Source organism: Rhododendron vialii, chromosome 4a (genome assembly GCF_030253575.1).
Source record: "Rhododendron vialii isolate Sample 1 chromosome 4a, ASM3025357v1".
NCBI classification, from domain to species: Eukaryota; Viridiplantae; Streptophyta; class Magnoliopsida; order Ericales; family Ericaceae; genus Rhododendron; species Rhododendron vialii.
This window is the reverse complement of record NC_080560.1, coordinates 38,754,783-38,772,641: the sequence shown is the minus strand read 5'-3', so window position 1 is coordinate 38,772,641 and position 17,859 is coordinate 38,754,783. Positions and strand designations below refer to the sequence as shown.

The following is a 17,859-nucleotide window of genomic DNA, read 5'->3' as shown; positions in this document are numbered from 1 at the left end:
AAAACCATGATTAAAAATTCGGTTAAAAACCACATCAGTTAGTTCGGCACGGTTTGGATAACCAACGGTTTCGGCAGAATTGCCATCCCTAGCCTTCGGTTTAAGAAAAAACATACAAGGGGTTTCACTATGATTTCAGAGAATAAGGGGATACCCAGTGTGATTTGACTAAAATCTAGAGGATACTAATGAAATTTAACCATTAAAGTTTACGTTACCTTTGCTTTTCAATTGTTTGTTTGTTTTCCCTCTATATCTGTGAGAGGTTTTGGGTTTGTAGGGTCGGGTGTGGTGGAGTTTTTATCACCACGAGAAAATCTCCTCCCACCCCGCTTTTCCCGCTCCTTCTTGAATCTCATCACTCCACAGGCTCCAGGCTCCAGGAGAGAGAGAGAGAGAGAGAGAGAGAGAGAGAGAGAGAGAGAGATATGGGAGAGGAGGGAGAGAAGTTAGAGAGAAAAAGTGAGAGTGAGGCAAGTGGAAGAGGAGGTCCTGTCATGGACACACCAGAGAGGAACCGGATCACTACCTCCGTCTCCAACTTCGAGGTGATTTGACCATTTGGTCCCCAAAGTCTGCATCTTTTCCGATCTTAGTCAAGTGGGTTTTACTTGGAGTGCTGCAACTTGTGTGATTTGATCTTTTTTTGGTCAATTTGGAACCTTTTTGGTACCTGGGTTTTGGTTCATTTTGGTGAATTAAGGGTTTGATTTGCAGGTTTGGTGGTTGTTTTGTGACTTTGCATGTTTTTGGTGGTCACTTTGACAAATTTGTTGGTTACTTTTGGTCAATTAGGGATTTGATTTGATTTAGTCCCAAAAGTGTGCATCTTTTATGATCTTCGTCTAGTGGGTTTACATGCACTGCTTCAATTTTCTTGATTCGTGCTTTGTTTGGTGTCTTTGCAGGTTTTTAGTACTGGGTTTGGTTCATTTGGGTGAACACCTTGAAAATTTTGTAGGTTAATTTTAGTCAATTAGGGGTTGGATTTGGTTTAGTACCAAAGGTCTGCATCTTTTCCGATCTTAAAGAGTGGGTTTTACTTGGAGTGCTGCAATTTATCTTATTTGAACTTTTTTTTGGAGTCAATTTGGAACTTTTTAGTAGTTGGGTTTTGGTTAATTTAGGGAATTAAGGGTTTGATTTGTGACTTTGCAAGTTTGTTAGTGGTCGGTTGGGTTTATGAAATGGTGAACACGTAGATAAATTTGTTGGTTGATTTTGGTCAATTAGGGGTTTGATATGATTTAGTCCCAAAGTGTGCATCTTTTTGGATCTTCGTCAAGTGGGTTAACATGTATTGCTTCAATTTTGTCTGATTCGTGCTTTATTTGGTGTCTTTGAAAGTATTCAGTACTGGGTTTGGTTCATTTGGGTGAAACACCTTGAAAAACTTGTTTGTTAATTTTTGTGAATTAGGGCCTATCAATTTTTTTTTGTGTGAATTAGGGTTGGATTTGGTTTATTACCAAAAGTCTGCATCGTTTTCGATCTTAATCTGTGGGTTTTACTTAGAGTGCTGCAATTTCTGTGATTTGATCTTTTTTTGGTCAGCTTGGAACTTTTTAGTACCTGGGTTTTGGTTTATTTTGGGAATTAAGGGTTAGATATGCAGGTTTGGGGGTTGTTTTTGTGACTTTGCATGTTTTTTGGTGGTCGGTTTGGTACATGAAATGGTTAACAGTTAACACTTCAACAAAATTTGTTGGTTAATTTTGGTCAATTAGGGGTTTGATTTGATTTAGTCCCAAAAGTGTGCATCTTTTTTGATCTTCGTCAAGTTGGTTTACATGCACTGCTTCAATTTTTCTGATTCGTGCTTTGTTTGGTGTCTTTGAAAGTTTTTAGTACCGGGTTTGTTTCATTCTGAAAGTTTTTAGTACTGGGTTTTAGTTCTTTGATATTATGGGTTGGATTTGGTTTAGTACCAAAATTCTGCTACTTTTTCTGGTGGGTTGCGCTTATAGTGCTCCAATTAATCGGGTACACACTTCATTTGGTGACTTTGGAAGTTTTTAGTTTTTTATTTGGTTCAATTTTGTTACTGTTGGAATAAGGGGTTTGATTTGCTAGTTTTGGGGGTATTTTGTGACTTTCTGACGTTTATGCAGGATTTTGACTCTGTGTCAGAGGGCTTCGCGTGTGTTTTGGCCTGAATATTTTTGTTTGATTTTGGTGGTCAATAGAATTTAGGGTTTGGTTTTTGTTGATTTTGGTAACTTCTAGTTATTCAACAGACGTACACTTGAACTTTCTCACGAACATTGGTTATTTCAGTTCCTAGGTTGCTTTAATCTTAGAAATTTGATAACCAAGCGGAGATCTCCCTCACTTTGTGATTGTGGCTTTGTCGTCATTAAGCTAGGGGTTTCCACGAATCTCCGACTGGTCTAAGCACTTGTGTTGTTTTGAATTGTTTACTACATCCTCGTTTTTCCTTCTGAATTTTTTTTCATTCGTATATGAGAGTTTTCATTTGTTTGCACTAGTTTTATTTACTTATCAAAAGGATCTTTTTTTCTGATTTTAACAAACTTTATAACCAACGGCATTAGGTCATGCCTTCGAAGTTGGTATTGGAAGCCACATTAGGTTAAATTTCTGTTGGCATTCAATTACAATTGTGATTCCAAGGTGTGGATTACACCTTGCTAAGGCTAAGCACACATTTTTTTGAGAAGCTCGTCTCTTTTATATTGCTTGATGAGGTGTAAGTTGGAGTAACATGATTTTGAAATTGGTCATTCATCCCTTCCATCCTCAGATAATTCAAACACGAGTTGCCACCCATATTCTCTTGACTATTGAGAAATTGCAATATGCATCCGCATCATTTCATTAATTTCTTAAGGTGCAGTAATTGCAATTTGACGGGAAGGCTTCTTGATTTTCGTTCATCATTGTGTATATGGATGAAGTGCAAAGCATACTGCGAAATTTTGATCTGCATATTTTCCATCCATATTGCCCCTCCTATTTATGTCAGTTTTTCATATTTTTTTCACTCTTCATAGAAAAACATATCTTCGTTGTGGATTCTGTGAAAACTATCTTGTTGTCTACCTTTTGTAGACTTAATTCATCTCTGTTGCTTGGTTCCTCGAATTTTAGATTCAGATACATATATATACTTGTACATGGGAGTTGATTTACATGTTAGATTCAGGTACTCAGATTATGCACTGCATGGATTTATTTGTTAGCCCCTTTGTCTTATGCTGCTCTTTCTTTTTGTCCAATTGCAGGATTCTCCTGTGTTTAACTATATCAGCAACCTTTCTCCTATCAAGTCGGTTAAGTCTCTTCGTATTAGTCAGACATTCAACTCGTTTAGTTTTTCATCGCTTCCATCTATTTTCACTTCACCACATATCAGTTCCCTCAAGGAATCTCGATTCTTAAGAAGGTATCTAATCATTCTTCCTTCAAATAGTTCCTGAAACGTTCCACTAAATTACTTTGTTCCTCTTTGTTAGCAGTTTGTTAAAGGTTACTGTCTCATTTCAGGCATAGTTTCTCAGATCCATCGAAACCTGAGTTTTCTTCTGATAATGGGAGCAAAGTAGATAACGTTGACGGGGGTATAGATGTTGCTCATAACTCCGATGAGCGAAGTTTTGATCCTGGGAGTAGCATGGTTGAAGCTTTTGTTGATCCAACTTATGAATGTTCGAATCTTGCAATTGAGGTCTCACAAACTGTAAACAATAGTTGTCGTAGCCCTGATTGTAGCACGATGCCTCATCGTGGCATTGGAACCACAGAAACATTTGTCCATGAGATCTCTAGAAGTGGTTTTGTAGGAAGTGAGGGCCATTTAGAGAGGAAAAGAAACATTGAGCAAAATAAAGAAGGGGCTGGATGCGATTGGGAGAGCTTGATTTCTGATGCTACCGATTTGTTAATATTTGATTCGCCCAACGGGACAGAGTCTTTTAATGGCCCTTTCCAGGAGCCATCGGATTCTCGAATGAGGTTATCTACTTCTCTTGTATCAGAGTTCTCGCACTATGAAATTAATGGTTTACAGAAAACACAAACTGTTTGTCCTACTGTGGTTGAAGACAGTGACTCAGAAAATCCTCCCTCTCACGTTGGAGAAGAAGGGCATCTAAAGGAATTAGAAGCAACTGGAGACATTCTTGCTGGTACTTCTCTAAATACATGCATGGATGGGGAGCCAAGCGAACAATTTGATAACGAGGTGAGATTTTTCACACCAGTTGCTGTTTGCTAATAGGGTAGTTGTCCCATGCCCCATTAACTATTTATGGTCCATTTTTCTCGTTCAATCTTTACCTGTATGTTGATGAATTTAGATTTCAATAATAATTAGGTGTTGATTAGCCACTCGGGTTCAGATGCATGCTAGTTCTCAACCTCTGATGCATGCTATGTTTGCTTAGTTGAGCAAACAAAGCTATGTTTTAGGAACCACGGAGGCCTAACTTGGTCCTCGGTTTGGCATTTACTTGTATTATATGCTCAATTGCTCATTAATCTGCATGTGTAGCTAATTGGTTTAACCTGTTGAGTACACACGTAGCGGAGGAAACACAAAATTTATTACGTATACAAATGTTTGTATATACAAGTAGTTGGGACTCTTTACATGACTCTAAACATCACCGCTCACATTTAACACTTGACACATGATGTACAGCTATGAGCCTAAAAAGAGAAAACTTAGAAAATAGTTTCTGCTTTGAATTCAACTTTTCTGTGGTAGTTATTTTCCTTTATCACAGTTAGCATCCCCAAGGTGTAGAGCTTTATGTTGGCAATTGAGTACAACTCATTGATGACACTGCATGCCTTGATAAGTTTGAAGCGGAAGACATACTATAGGTTTTGCCAACTAAAAAGTGGAGGAATATTATAACTACACCTACCCGCTTTTCCTGTTGCAGACTGTGGTGCATCCAATCCTGGGTGCTTGATCCATCCTTCTTAATTTCGAGCTTATTGATTTACTGTAAATTGATGATGTTGTCATGTTCTTCTTATTTACTTTTGAAAGTAACAAAGACTGACTAGATAATATATTTGACAAATCTTCTTAATTTGTAATTTCCCTGACCTGGTTTTCTCTATTTCTGTATAGGATTTTTCTGGTTTACATCGTGGTATGAGAAGGCGCTGTCTAGTTTTTGAAATGGTTGGAACTCGCAGAAAGCGTATAGAAGATGGTTCAAGTTCTGGCTCCCCCCTATTAGCCCAATCTGAAGTCAATATTGAGTCCAACGATAAGCAGCTGGTTCCTACCAACAATGGTTCTTCCCGCTGCATTGTACCTGGAATTGGGTTGCATTTAAATGCTCTTGCAAGAACTTCAAAGGATCACAATGTTTTCAGCCACGAAACTTTGACTACTGAAAATCGTCTGATAAGTGATCCTAGCTCCACTGGCTCTTTTCATTCTTGGAATACTGGTCAAGAACCTCTAAATAAATCTCTAGCAGTGACAACTATGGAAAGAAATAGAGGTGATCCTGATACTCAATCTCGTGGTACAGAAGATGCTTCTCCAGCATCTGGATATGTAGCTGGTGAAGAGATTAGTCAGGGTAGTCCAAAAAAGAAAAGGCACGTGCAGTCTACTTGAGTTATCTTTTTATTTTATACTTATTGCACAACATTTTCCTTTTGGTTGGATAAGATTTTGTGTATCAATGATTAAATTTGATTTTCAGGCGTAGACTTGAAAATGCTGGAGAGACTGAGAGCTGTAAGCGCTGTAACTGTAAGAAATCAAAATGTTTGAAACTGTAAGTTCTTGCATTCTTTATGTTGCCACTACATGGTTTATGCTTTCTAGTCACTTACCGGCATCATTCTATACCGTCTTACTTGTTTATTACTTTTTTTTTTTGGAAGGGGGGGGGGGCGGGGGGGGGGGGGAAGGGGGGTTAGCAAATCTGAGCTACTTGTTAGCTTTTGAGCTAGTTACTTCATTCAAGCCTGTCCCTTGTTCTGGTTTGTTTCAGAAAGATGGCTCCAGAAGTTGAAAATTTTGTGAGAAATCTGATATAAAGCTCTTCTCTTCAACTGCTAGAAATAATTTGCATAAAGAAGTTTTAGATTAAGTTTTCATCCATTCACATAGTGGTGCTATATATCATGTTATGTTTGAGAGCATCAAATTTGGAACCAAAATAAGTAAATTTCCAAATTGTAGCAAATATAGGAGAACTTGGAAAGTTACCATGGCAGGTTGATAGAAAGTTTTTCCTTTCTTTCACATATCACCTTATGTGTGATAGATTGACAATGTCTTGTATGTTGTGCATTGGCATAATTACTAGGATTAAAATGTGGTGTTAGGCCAACTGGGAGTCTCAACTTATTTATCCAAAAAAAAAAGTATAAATATGAATAAAGGTCATTCAATGAAATCGTGAATCATATAATGGAACGTGATTGTATTTTACTCAGTCACTGATTTTTTGAAAATTTAGGGGTTTGCTCAGGTTCGATGGTCAATAACTCAGCCTATGCCTATCAACCTCTAAGTTAGGGGTTCGACTATGAGGACGGCCACTTCAATTCAATGCCAAAACTTAGATCTCCTAAACACCAATGGTTGGTCATTACCTGGCATTCCTTTCAGTATGGTAGTTGTTCAGTTTGGAGATACATTTTTGTCTATCTAGCTCCAATGGATCAACTAGCATCATGGCGAAGCCCTAATTCTAAATACACAATTGGAAAACGGTACTCAACAAATAGAAAATGCAAAAAGAGAGTCCATAGAAGTAAAGGTGTCAACCCAATTCGAAAACTGTTGTAAAATTGTATCCTCACCGACCAAATAAACAATGCCCGTTGATGACCTTATACCTTGAAAACACATGTAAAACAAAAGCCACACAATGAAGTTATGGTCATGGTTTACCTGTTGACCTTTCCCAATGCAGTTATTGTGAATGCTTTGCTGCCGGTGTCTATTGTGTGGAGCCATGCTCATGTCAAGACTGCTTCAACAAGCCTATTCATGAAGCTACGGTCCTTGAAACTCGCAAACAGATTGAATCGCGCAACCCGCTTGCATTTGCTCCAAAAGTGATCAGGAGCTCTGATTCTGTTCCTGAAATTGGGGTTAGAAAGCCATTTTCCAACCTTGCATTGTACTTGCCTTGTGATTTTTGATGTGCTATAGATCACTTAGTCGCGTTTTTTTTTCTTTTCTTTCTGTCAGGATGACTCAAGTAAGACTCCAGCTTCAGCAAGGCATAAAAGGGGATGCAATTGCAAGAAATCTGGTTGCTTAAAGAAATACTGTGAATGTTACCAGGTTTTTTTAGAAGCCTCTCTTTTGCTTTGTCCATTCTATATGTTCTTGTTGTTATTTATTATCTTATTCGCAAACGGTGTTTTTTCTTGGGAAGGGTGGCGTTGGATGCTCGATTAACTGCAGATGTGAAGGGTGTAAAAATGCATTCGGGAGAAAAGACGGTGAGCATAGCATGACTTTGATGAAATATCTTTATGTTTTTTTTTTTCTTGGCCAAGTGTATCTTTAAATTTTCTGGTACTTTGAAATCCTTCCCTGTTTGGTTTTGAAGAATCAGTTTTGCGTTAGACTTAAAACTGAATTGGATAACACAAACATGGAGTCCTTTTTATTTGTAATTCATTTCTAAGTGGAGTGGATTTCAAGAATATGAAAAGTGCTTCTAAGAAATGGATAGTTTTCAAAGTAAAATCATTGAAAACAAGTTTCAAAAACCAACTACACAAGTTTTTTTTTTCCGTAACCAAAAAACAAATTCTCAAACGTCCATCCAAACACGGTATTTTAAGCTTTCCTTTCGTTAACTCTGTATTCTTTCCTACTTGCTGTATTTTCTACTATCTTTTGTATATAGTTGCAGATTGGATTTTCATGCAAGCATGCATTTGGTGGTGCTTTTAGTTTTAAACCTTACTTTGTCGTTGGAATTCAGGATCTACCTTAGTAGGAGCGGAAACTGAACTGGAAGAAGAAACAGAAACATGTGAAAAGAGTGTCGTGAATGAAAATCTACGGAAAAGATTCAGCCCAAACGCTATTGAACAGAATCCAGATTCTACTCTTCCCGCAACACCTTTCCAAAGCAGGTACATGTAAGTTTAGTAATCCCTCCGGCCCATAATCTTAATCAATTTTGGGAATTTCCAACTTAAGCGCGTTCAAATTTAAATCGAAAGGCATTAGTTAATCTTCCATATGCCCTGACTTTTCAAAGAGGACTAACAATTTTGGACACCCCAAAATGGAATTATGGACTAGGACAGAAAGAGTAGTTGTTGGCACTCGTAATTTTCTGCGTAAGTAATCTGATTTTGATTATTTTGTCTTTTTGTGTGCTCCAGGGCATCTCTTCAGTTACCATTTTCCTACAAGAACAAACCACTTCGATCTTCTTTCCTTTCTATCGGATCCTCTTCTGGGTCTTATACTTCCCAAAGGTTTGGAATGCCGAATTTTTTGCAACCTCAGCATAAGTTTGAGAAGCAAATCCCAGCAATCGAGGAAGACGAAATGCCGGAGATTCTTCAAGGGAACTGCTCTCCTATTGGCAATGGTGGCATCAAATCCGGCTCTCCAAATAGTAAGAGAGTCTCTCCTCCTCACTGTGACTTTGGGTCAACCCCTAGTCGGAGGAGCAGCCGGAAGCTAATTCTGCAATCCATTCCTTCATTTCCTTGTCTCACCCCCAAGGACTAAGGCTCTGTCCGTTCAACGCAAACTTTAGGTGAAATTCTTTTTCATCTTTATTGTAGTAATAAGTTTTGATGTTCTTAGTTGTATGTTATTTCAGAATGTGTTATCTTATGTTCTTGTAAAACAACAATATTGTGGTTCTCATAATGAATAACTGCTTTCCAATGGTTGTTCATGTGAATTTTGTCATTTGTTAAATTTGCCCTTCTACCCCTCCAGTAGGATCTTGTCATGTTTTTTTTTCGGGATAACCAAATGTCTGGGTCAGATGACGCGCACAACTAATCATGTGGGACCAAACACACAGTCCACTAGCGGGGCTCCATTTAAAGCCAGAGCAAAGCTCTATATGGACTAGCTTCAAAGAAGTTGATAGAACCTAAAGATTTTGAACCTGAGATCTTAGAAGGGAGCAAATCTCTTAGTCTCAAGTCTTGACCACCGGACTGCCTTGTGAATTTCTTTACAACTAGGACATATGACATTGCCTGTGAAATGGACTGGGTTGAGCCCATGTTCCGGCATATGAAATAGTTTAATACTGGAGTACTATAAAAAATAAAAAATAATAAAAAAAAACCCAAAACTTTCCTGATGATAAAGAGAAAAAGAAACAGGCGCCAAGTCATGTATGAAGATAATTGAGTAACCAATGATAGCTTTCATTATAACCATCAAAAGTGATCAATGAACACCCATAATCCAATGGCCCACGTTTGCTTAATTTTCAAGGCAAACTATAGTTCTAGGCTTCTAGCTTAGGGTTTTCCCCCTTTCCTTTCGGTTTGTTTTGGTCTTTGGTCCCCCAACCTCCTCATAGGACGGTGGTAGACTAGCATGTTTAGAGCAAGTCCACTTTTGAGATGTCAAAATGACATTGCCAAAGGTACTTTCTTTTCATTTTGTTGTGGTGTCAAAAATTCAAAAAATAGCAATCCAATTCGGTGTAATTTTGGCGTAATTTCAAATTTAGATCATTGAATTAAATATAGTAAATCTCTTTCTTTTCTTTTTTTATGTACGTGTCAAGTGACTTGATTGATGTGGCTAAGTTGAGGATTTACCAATTTCGAAGTCAAATTTGGCACCAAAAATGACGTTGCATAAGACAGGAGAGGATTGGTTCGATCTTGATGCCAAAATCTAGCTTCGGCATGACTTTTGGCACGAGAATGAACTTGCTTTATTGTTAGTACAATCAGAAAATGCTTACATGATTTTGTATGAGCTTGAACCACAGACTTCATGGAAATCTAATGGTGCAACTCACATCAGTGCTTTTGCTTCAGTACTACTACATTGACTTATCCGAGAGGTCAATCCCACCGTAGAAAAGCAGTGGTTCAATTAAAGTTGAAGAAAGCTCTGCATAAACTAACTTAATATTAATTACTAGAATTCAAACCCCGACCAAAGACTTGTTGAGGCTCTTGATTGCCAAGTGACTACCCGGCAATCCTGGGTTTAGATAATGTGTTGTCAGTTCGGCCAATTACCTTCAAGAGGACCAATTAGTAGGGTAGCAGTAGCACACTATTTTGTCACCCCCAAAAGTCTACATCAGCCGCTACATAAGAACAACAAAATGCTACAAAGCCTATCTAGCAAAAAGGGCAAAAGAGGCACACAGCTTCACATGGGCAAGAATATGTAGGCCCATGACCTTTTTACAAGTCCAACAGTCATGTGGGCTCAGTTTGCTTCCCAAAATTTTCACTTGCTTCCACATAACCCAGCACAATGATGGTAATGATGCAAATCCTATCAACTTTCTTTCTCTATCTTTTCAAAGGCTGTAATACCCTGACTTCTCCACTATGAAACAAAAACTTCATTTGGATCTTTTTGGCAAGGACCCATATGCCATAGCGTCCGGATCCCCTCAGCTGGTCCCTGAATTTCCAAGACTTTGTAGACCCATCTCATGACCCAAATTGTTCATCGCCTTGCAGATTTCGTAAAAAAAAAAAAAGGTGCGTTCTCGCAAAAAGAAAATTTGACCGGACATGTATACGGCGAAACCAGGATTTGCACTTGAGGGGGGCATAAAGAATTTTTTTTTCCCGTTAGAAGACACTAAAAAGTTAATTCTAGTTCACACTTTTGCAAGAAAAGTAAGATTCCATCTTATTTTTTCCTTGTAGAATCGTTTTGTTTTTCTTGCAAAAGCGGAGCCCTTAATAAGGAGATCGATTAGCTGTAATCACAAAAAAAATCTTGCAAAAGTGTAAATCTTGTCATATTTCTCTCGTAAAAGGGTGAATAGTTAGCATATCTATTGATTGATGTCCAATCAAATTTGTTTTTTTTACATGGAGGTAATAATACTGTAGTTCAAAAAAGTCTACAAAATAATCGATTTGAACTATCTTCGTGGGTCTAATATGAACTATACAAAGTCTCCAAATCAGAGGGAATGGGAGCTGAAATCTCTCTCCCGCTCGACCCCTAGCTACTAATCTATTGATTTTCGTTTTACATAGGAGTAGTTGTTAGTAATTAGGAGGTTGGTCGAAGGGGTGTTGGGCATTTGAGGAGTGATTAATAATGGTGTTGCTATTATTAATGGGGTTTTTTTTTCTCAGTCTCAAGAGTCAAGACGATGGAGTATGGACCATTCAGAAGAAATGCTGCCCATCTACTATTTCAGCACTCAATAATGAGAGAGAGAGAGAGAGAGCAACGTGTCGGTGAGAGGCCAGCTAGAGTTTGTGTTGAAAGAATGGCATATTCCTGGTGTGGGGTAACATCAAGTACTGTTTTCTTGTTTTTGCCAATCTGGAGTGTTCGGGTCAGCTTATGCGCATTTTGATTGATTCCCTCTCCAATCCAGTCAAAGACAAACCATCTATGCCGGGACTATGATATTTTCAAGAAATTTCATTTTTCACGACCTTATTTTAAGAATCAAACTCTCTGATTAATTGTGTGAACTGAGAGCAAATCAACCAACCGTAATAAACCTTGGGCTAACATAGTTTACTTTGACAAGTAAAGAAACAAAGCATGGGGAATACAGTCGAAGCTTCAATTCACGCGTATGTATTTATGCCATTTTTTCGAGCGCATTGATTTTTATACTCTATTTTTTTATAATTATATTCTTTTTTTTATTTTTTAGCAAAAAAAAAATACTTTCAACACTAAATTTTTTTAAAAAAAAATGTGATTATAAAAAAATGAAGTGTACAAAGTAAATCGAAAGCTTCACATGCGAGAGGAAAGGAAAGGAAATGATCTAACCCGATCTTATGGTTACAAAATAGCTTATTTGGTTTTCGGCATTGGTATCAATTATCCATCAGGAGAAGTTGAAAACAAATAAAATAATGGTACCACAAAAGTGATTGGTTTAATGGGTAAGTGAGTGTTCAGTGTTTTTTTTTTCCTTCGTAATTCATAGTGTTCGGACCGTCTTACAAGGACCTCGACTAAATCCCTGAGTAAGTGAGTGCTTGGTGTTGGGCTGCCTCCCACATTGGAAGTCTAGATTGTTGTGTGCTTGTGTATAAGGGTCCTCCACCACTTACCCAGTCAACAATTGTCTAGGTAAGTTGGTGTGTAGAATTACTCTTTTATCCTTCCTAAAAAATAAATACTGAGAGTTTGAGTTTTTCAATATAATAGCCGCTTGACGGGGCTAAGCATATTCTTTTAGCGCTTCTAACCCAAGGTGAGACTTTTGTTTAATTCGGTTTTGACATAGGTGTGGTGGGATGACTATGTAGTGCCGAGAGTAATATTAGTTGAAGGATTTATGGAGTAACTTATCAACTACAGAGTTTGAGTTTCCAATATAATAGCCACTATGGGTAGTTGAATACTTGAATGTGATCTACACAACAAATTCTTTCCTTTTGTTTTAGGTTTTGCTAGTTTGCATTCACCATGGGTTTTGTTTTCTACTCTTCATCTAAAATCCATAATTAAGAAAGGTACTATCAACCTAAAAGTATTGATTGTGATGTTTGTTTAGACTTTATAGAAATACATGTAACACACACAAAAAGAAGAAGAAGTACATATTACGTACTCAGTCGGTATTTCTCAAAAGAGAAAATCTTACTATTTACAAAGCAACTATAAAACAAGTGTTTACGGAGCTCAATCTCGTTCATTCAAAAATGTTTTGGATGATTCAGATTAAAGGCAAACTATTAACGGTAAGAAATATTTATTACCTGTCAAAGATTAAAAAGATATCTCAACCGTTGATTGCCGAAATAGACAGTTGAAATTGCTCAACTTCGTAAAGAGCCGTTGTCCGTAAATAAGTTTCTCTCTTCTCAAAACTTTTACTAGTGTTTCTATGTAGGAGTATTTCTTGCCATTAGATCACTTTAAGAATCTTAACACATCTCTCCATATTCTTACTTGATTAATAGCTAAAAATACGCCGTAATACACAACTTTGATGCATTTCTGACTATTGAATCATGCAAGAATCTTCACATTTTTCAAATTCACTTAATTTAACAGCTAAAATTACATCGGAACACCTCCGTAAAGTCTTTTTTATTTTATTTTTATTTTATCTTTTTGGTATAGCGGGTTTGTGGGACAGAATACCTTAGGATATAAGCCCTACCAAGCCAATACATACGCCTCTAAAGGAATCTAAAAAGTCGGGGCTTAATTCCACTGCCCAATTGGACTTCCCATAAATGAGCGATGAAATGGATCCCCATAAATAGTTGAGGTGCGTGAAATTTGGGTCGGACATTTAAGGTATCAAAAAGGGCAAATGACGGCCAATGACGTGTTTTGATAATTAATACCCGTCAAGAACATTTTGAGAACATTTGTTAATGCTGAAAATGTCTTTGGCGAGTATTAATTATCAAAACACGTCATGGACTGTCATTTTCTCTATAAAAACAATTTAAAGAGCAAATTATATATAGGAACTTGGATTCAAAGGCACACTAAAATGGTCCATGCGTGATTTAAAAACTGTATTGACTTGCACTTGATGTGGATGTATATACTGAAAGAACCTTTCAGACATTAATTTTCATAGTCTTGGAGTAGTTGAGAAAAAGACTGGGGTTAGGTGAGTAAAGATAGGTTAAATTTCAATGTCTAAAATTTGAATTGAAAATTAGATCATCAGATTGAACACTTACAGATTTTAAAAAATATTTTTAATTTAATAAACACCTCAAATCGTTTGTGTGGATTCCGTAGTGGCCCCACACCGTGCACAGATGTCTGTGTGGACTGAATCACCTCTAAAAATGTGTTTTGACTCCATCCATTTTTTAGGCCCATAGCATCTGCTCTAAAATGAGCACATTAACACTAGTGAGTGAGATTACTACTCCTAATCCGATGATAATTCAAAACCAGAATCGAAATAATTTCCCATGTGGTCAGTGGACCCCAGTCATAGTGTAATGACAAAGACTAAAGCTCATAACCTGATATCCTCCCCATGTGCAGATAATAAAAATTCAATGGTCCTGATAGTATTGAAGATTTCCAACCCCCCGCCCCCCGTTTTTATACTAATTATTATTTAATTGAATTTTTTAAAGTGATGTAAAAATATTCCAGAAATTGTTTGGCAATATACTCCTAAATATTAGTTTCCCCGTCCAACACTGTCCCAATAAATACCAATAATTTGAGAGGACAGACAAACCATGCACAAACCTACCCACCAAGTCGCAATTAGTATATCACTACAACCTTTTTTTTTACAACTAGACTGGGATGTTCGGGTTAGCTTTCGCACATCTTTGACTAATCTTGGGGCGTAATCATACAGTCCACTTGTAGGAGCCTAATTAACTAAAATTGCAGCAAAGCTCCATATGAACTTGTCCAAGAAAGTTGATAGCACTTAAAAGATTTCAAATTTTAGACCTTACGAGGGAACATACACCTAAAACCCTCAAGGGTCTTGAACATCAGGCCAATCTCTTGGGTTTGTCTCACTATAATTGAAGTTAATAAGTTATCATCATTTGTAAAGAAGAAGACAGAGAAGCTTCAAAGAACAATTTTTGATTGATTCTTCCAATAATTGTGTTTTATTCAATCATATTTTGTGAGCAATATCCTTTTTTGAAATGATTTCCGGGAATATTCACTTTCTAAACCGCTTTGACCGTTGCATGTCATTGTCGTTAAAATGTTACAATCAGGACATGTCAGAAATGTCATATAACTCGATATGGTTAGATTTGGAGGTAAAAATTATAGGTATCTCGGGCCTCTCGGCACATATTTTAAGTTTTAATAAATGTTACAATATGCATATATACGATACAATGCTTATCCTTCGATTTGATTCGGTTCATCTAGAGGTAAATATTCTTGCATGATCCGTGAGATGATACTGATATTGATACTTTTTCTTACCAGCTAAAACATCTCTGTATCAAAGTTGAAAATAACAAAATTTTATTTCCTTAAAGTTTTTATTCAATATGTGTAATATTTTCAAACTTATTTTTACGCTAGTTAACGTATCTTACGATACTTGATACATATGTATACGATATCGTATGTACAATGAAAAAACCCGTTGCACATACATATCTCATTTTCGATAACCTTGTTGAAAAATAATCATTCAACAAAATTACCTTGGGATGAAAACTAAATTCAGTTTAAACTGCAGTGTTTTCCATTGAAAGTCAATTGGCAATGCCAAACTTTTCCCACTTCATCCGTAAGTCAATTTATTTCCACTTTTTCTAAGATAAATTCCACACTAAACCCTGATCTAAATCAATGAAAAGATAAAGCTACGTTTTTAAACAGGATAAAGCTAAGATTCGTTTGAGGATTGTTTTTATAGTACCAAGACACAAAAATAGGGCGCCGAACCTGTCCAGAGAAGAGAAACTAAGCTTGTCAAGTTGGTTGTCTCATTTTTTTTTCCAGTGGTGATCTGAGTTCAAGTTCCACAGGGAGTAGGTTTGGGGTTCGGAGCTATGAATAGCCTCTGAACTCCTCTTTAACTAACATACTTACATATCGCTAACCCCGTTGATGTATACTATATCACAAAAAAAAAAAAAAACCGTCCAGAGACTCCGGACACCGTAGCACACCTCTGGAGTTCCCTTTTTTTTTTTTTTTTTATCACACACCTCTAGAGCTCAACAATCATTATATTCCAAAATCTTGCAACCCAGTAATTGGCAATCCACCACCAATAGCTCGCGAGTAGTTCACGGCTCGGCTCGTTAAGGCTCGGTTTGGCTCATTTAGTAATTGAGTCTAGCTTGAGCCTGAGTTTTAGGCTCGTTTTCTAAATAAGACGAGCTCAACACTCAAAAGCTTGGCTCGTTTGTATAAGCTCCACTTGTTTAAAGAGGCTCGTTAAGTAAATTAGCCATACTCGGCTCGTTAAGGACCCGGCTCGTTTGTAAGCGAACCGAGTTGCAGCTCAAGTTTTAGGCTTGTGTACTAAATGAGCCGAGCTCGAACACCACGAAGCTCGGCTCGGCTCGTTTTCACTCCTACCAGCTAGAGGGGATTGCAGTACCTCCAACTGTACGTATATTATGTTTTGACATTTTTTTTTTCATAACCGGAGATTTAGGCTAGTTTGCCCGCACCTCGACTAATTTTGAGGCCCTGAAGTTATCAGTCTGAGAAACCTTCCGGTGGTCCCAAGATTTAGAATGTTTGGTTTCCGTGAAATTTAAATATGCGACTTCATGAAAAACAAACGCTTATTAATTTGAAATGTTTGGCCTCCATGAGATTCCACCTGTTGCATATGTCTTGTAGTGATCAGTGTTGCTTATAGATCCTCGGATTGCATATCCGTGAGTCGTGATTGCTTGTAAACCTTCGGATTAATAAATTCTGAATTGTGTACCCGTGAATTGTCATTGTCTATTAATCCAGATTGCGTGTTCTTGTATTGTCATTGCGAACTCAATCATCGGAGGGCATTCCGGTCAAACACCCCTGACCGAACAATTAGAGAATAGTTGATTCGAAGTCGGATCACGCTAAATTCACAACAAATTGACCCATTCAACCCGTCAAAATCGTTAAGTATCTGTGTTTCTGTCAATGTCAACGGTTCATATCCTCGCTTATTCATGCCTCTACCACTCTAATATGTACTAATTGAGTGAGCAGCAATTAGATTCGAATTGGGTCAATCTTAATTCACAAGGAAATTGAGTGAAAAGTAATTAGATAATTAGATTCGAATCGGGCTAAACTTAATTCATGATAAATATGATCCGTTCAACCCGTTGAACCACAGATAGCCTTGTTTCTGCCGAGGTCAATGGTTAGAATTCTCGCTTTTTTTTTTTTTTTTGAAGTGTTTTAGCTAGTTTCATCATAATCGTGGCGATTATTTTCTCTTATTAAATGACGAACAAGAAAATCTTGCAAGTGGAGTGGTAGCCTAATAATAGGCACCGTTTATTTCCACGCATTTGACTGGAGTTCAAAACTCACTAACTGCAACTGACACTACTTTCGTTGAGGGTAAAAAAAAAATCTTTTGTGGTTCTCAGTAAAATTTGCTCCCTCAACGTCCTCAAAACATTAGAATCCAAAAGTTTAATGCGCTGTGATTATGTTGCCAACAGCTGCAATCAGCTGATTGCCCAACTAGTGATTGGCCAAACTACATTAGTTTTTGGAGTATTGTTTTCGCACCCTTTTTTCTATTGGTTCAATTTTCACAAATCAAAGGCTAATGTAACAAAATCAAAATAAGGGAAAATAAGGAGTGCAATGTTATAAAAAGAGGTGCGAAAATTAATTCTCTAACTGTTTCTTTACATTTAAGTTCTTTGAAAATCATAGGTAACTATATGGAAAACTAAAAATTGCTCGTTTTTTTCCGTTGTGAAAGTTCTTTATTCTTAATTTAAAATTACATTTTTTTTTACGATGAATTCTCGTTGAGGAACAAAGGGAGTAGTTACCAACAATTCTGAACATGTATAGCTTTAAAGAAAAGAAGTTATAGTTGAGAATGTGTTATGTCCAGCTGAGGCAGAAACCCCACGATTTTCGCCACGGCCCATTGTGGGCCCTATCAAGCATTTTTTGTAATAATCTGAACCGTTCATCTTGTAGGGCACGCAAATTAATAAGTTTACGCAAAAAAAATTAGCTTGATCCGATGTCTATAACTATGTCAAAAATTGAATCTTGGTTTA

At 37.2% G+C, this 17,859-nt stretch overlaps 1 protein-coding gene across 3 annotated transcripts; it reads left to right on the top strand.

The window, feature by feature from the left end:
- Nucleotides 1-285: 285 nt before the first annotated feature.
- LOC131324261 (protein tesmin/TSO1-like CXC 2) lies at nt 286-8,882 on the top strand. Of its 3 annotated transcripts, none has more exons than XM_058356156.1 (10): nt 286-548; nt 3,246-3,406; nt 3,508-4,204; nt 5,105-5,586; nt 5,694-5,768; nt 6,918-7,098; nt 7,199-7,294; nt 7,389-7,455; nt 7,947-8,100; nt 8,356-8,882. In XM_058356156.1, exons 1-10 carry the CDS (start codon nt 429-431, stop codon nt 8,708-8,710), a joined length of 2,388 nt encoding a protein of 795 aa, XP_058212139.1. In that variant the 5' UTR covers nt 286-428; the 3' UTR covers nt 8,711-8,882. The 3 variants fall into 3 exon arrangements, with proteins under 3 accessions (XP_058212139.1, XP_058212138.1, XP_058212137.1); XM_058356155.1 differs by having other exon boundaries at nt 8,353-8,882; XM_058356154.1 differs by having other exon boundaries at nt 7,947-8,106.
- Nucleotides 8,883-17,859: the final 8,977 nt, after the last annotated feature.

Excerpts from the sequence above, each read along its gene's own strand:
- LOC131324261 (XM_058356154.1), top strand. The coding sequence starts at position 429 with ATGGGAGAGGAGGGAGAGAAGTTAGAGAGAAAAAGTGAGAGTGAGGCA. Across the intron at positions 7,295-7,388 it reads AATACTGTGAATGTTACCAG|GGTGGCGTTGGATGCTCGAT; the intron begins GTTTTTTTAGAA and ends TTTCTTGGGAAG. Across the intron at positions 7,456-7,946 it reads TGCATTCGGGAGAAAAGACG|GATCTACCTTAGTAGGAGCG; the intron begins GTGAGCATAGCA and ends GTTGGAATTCAG.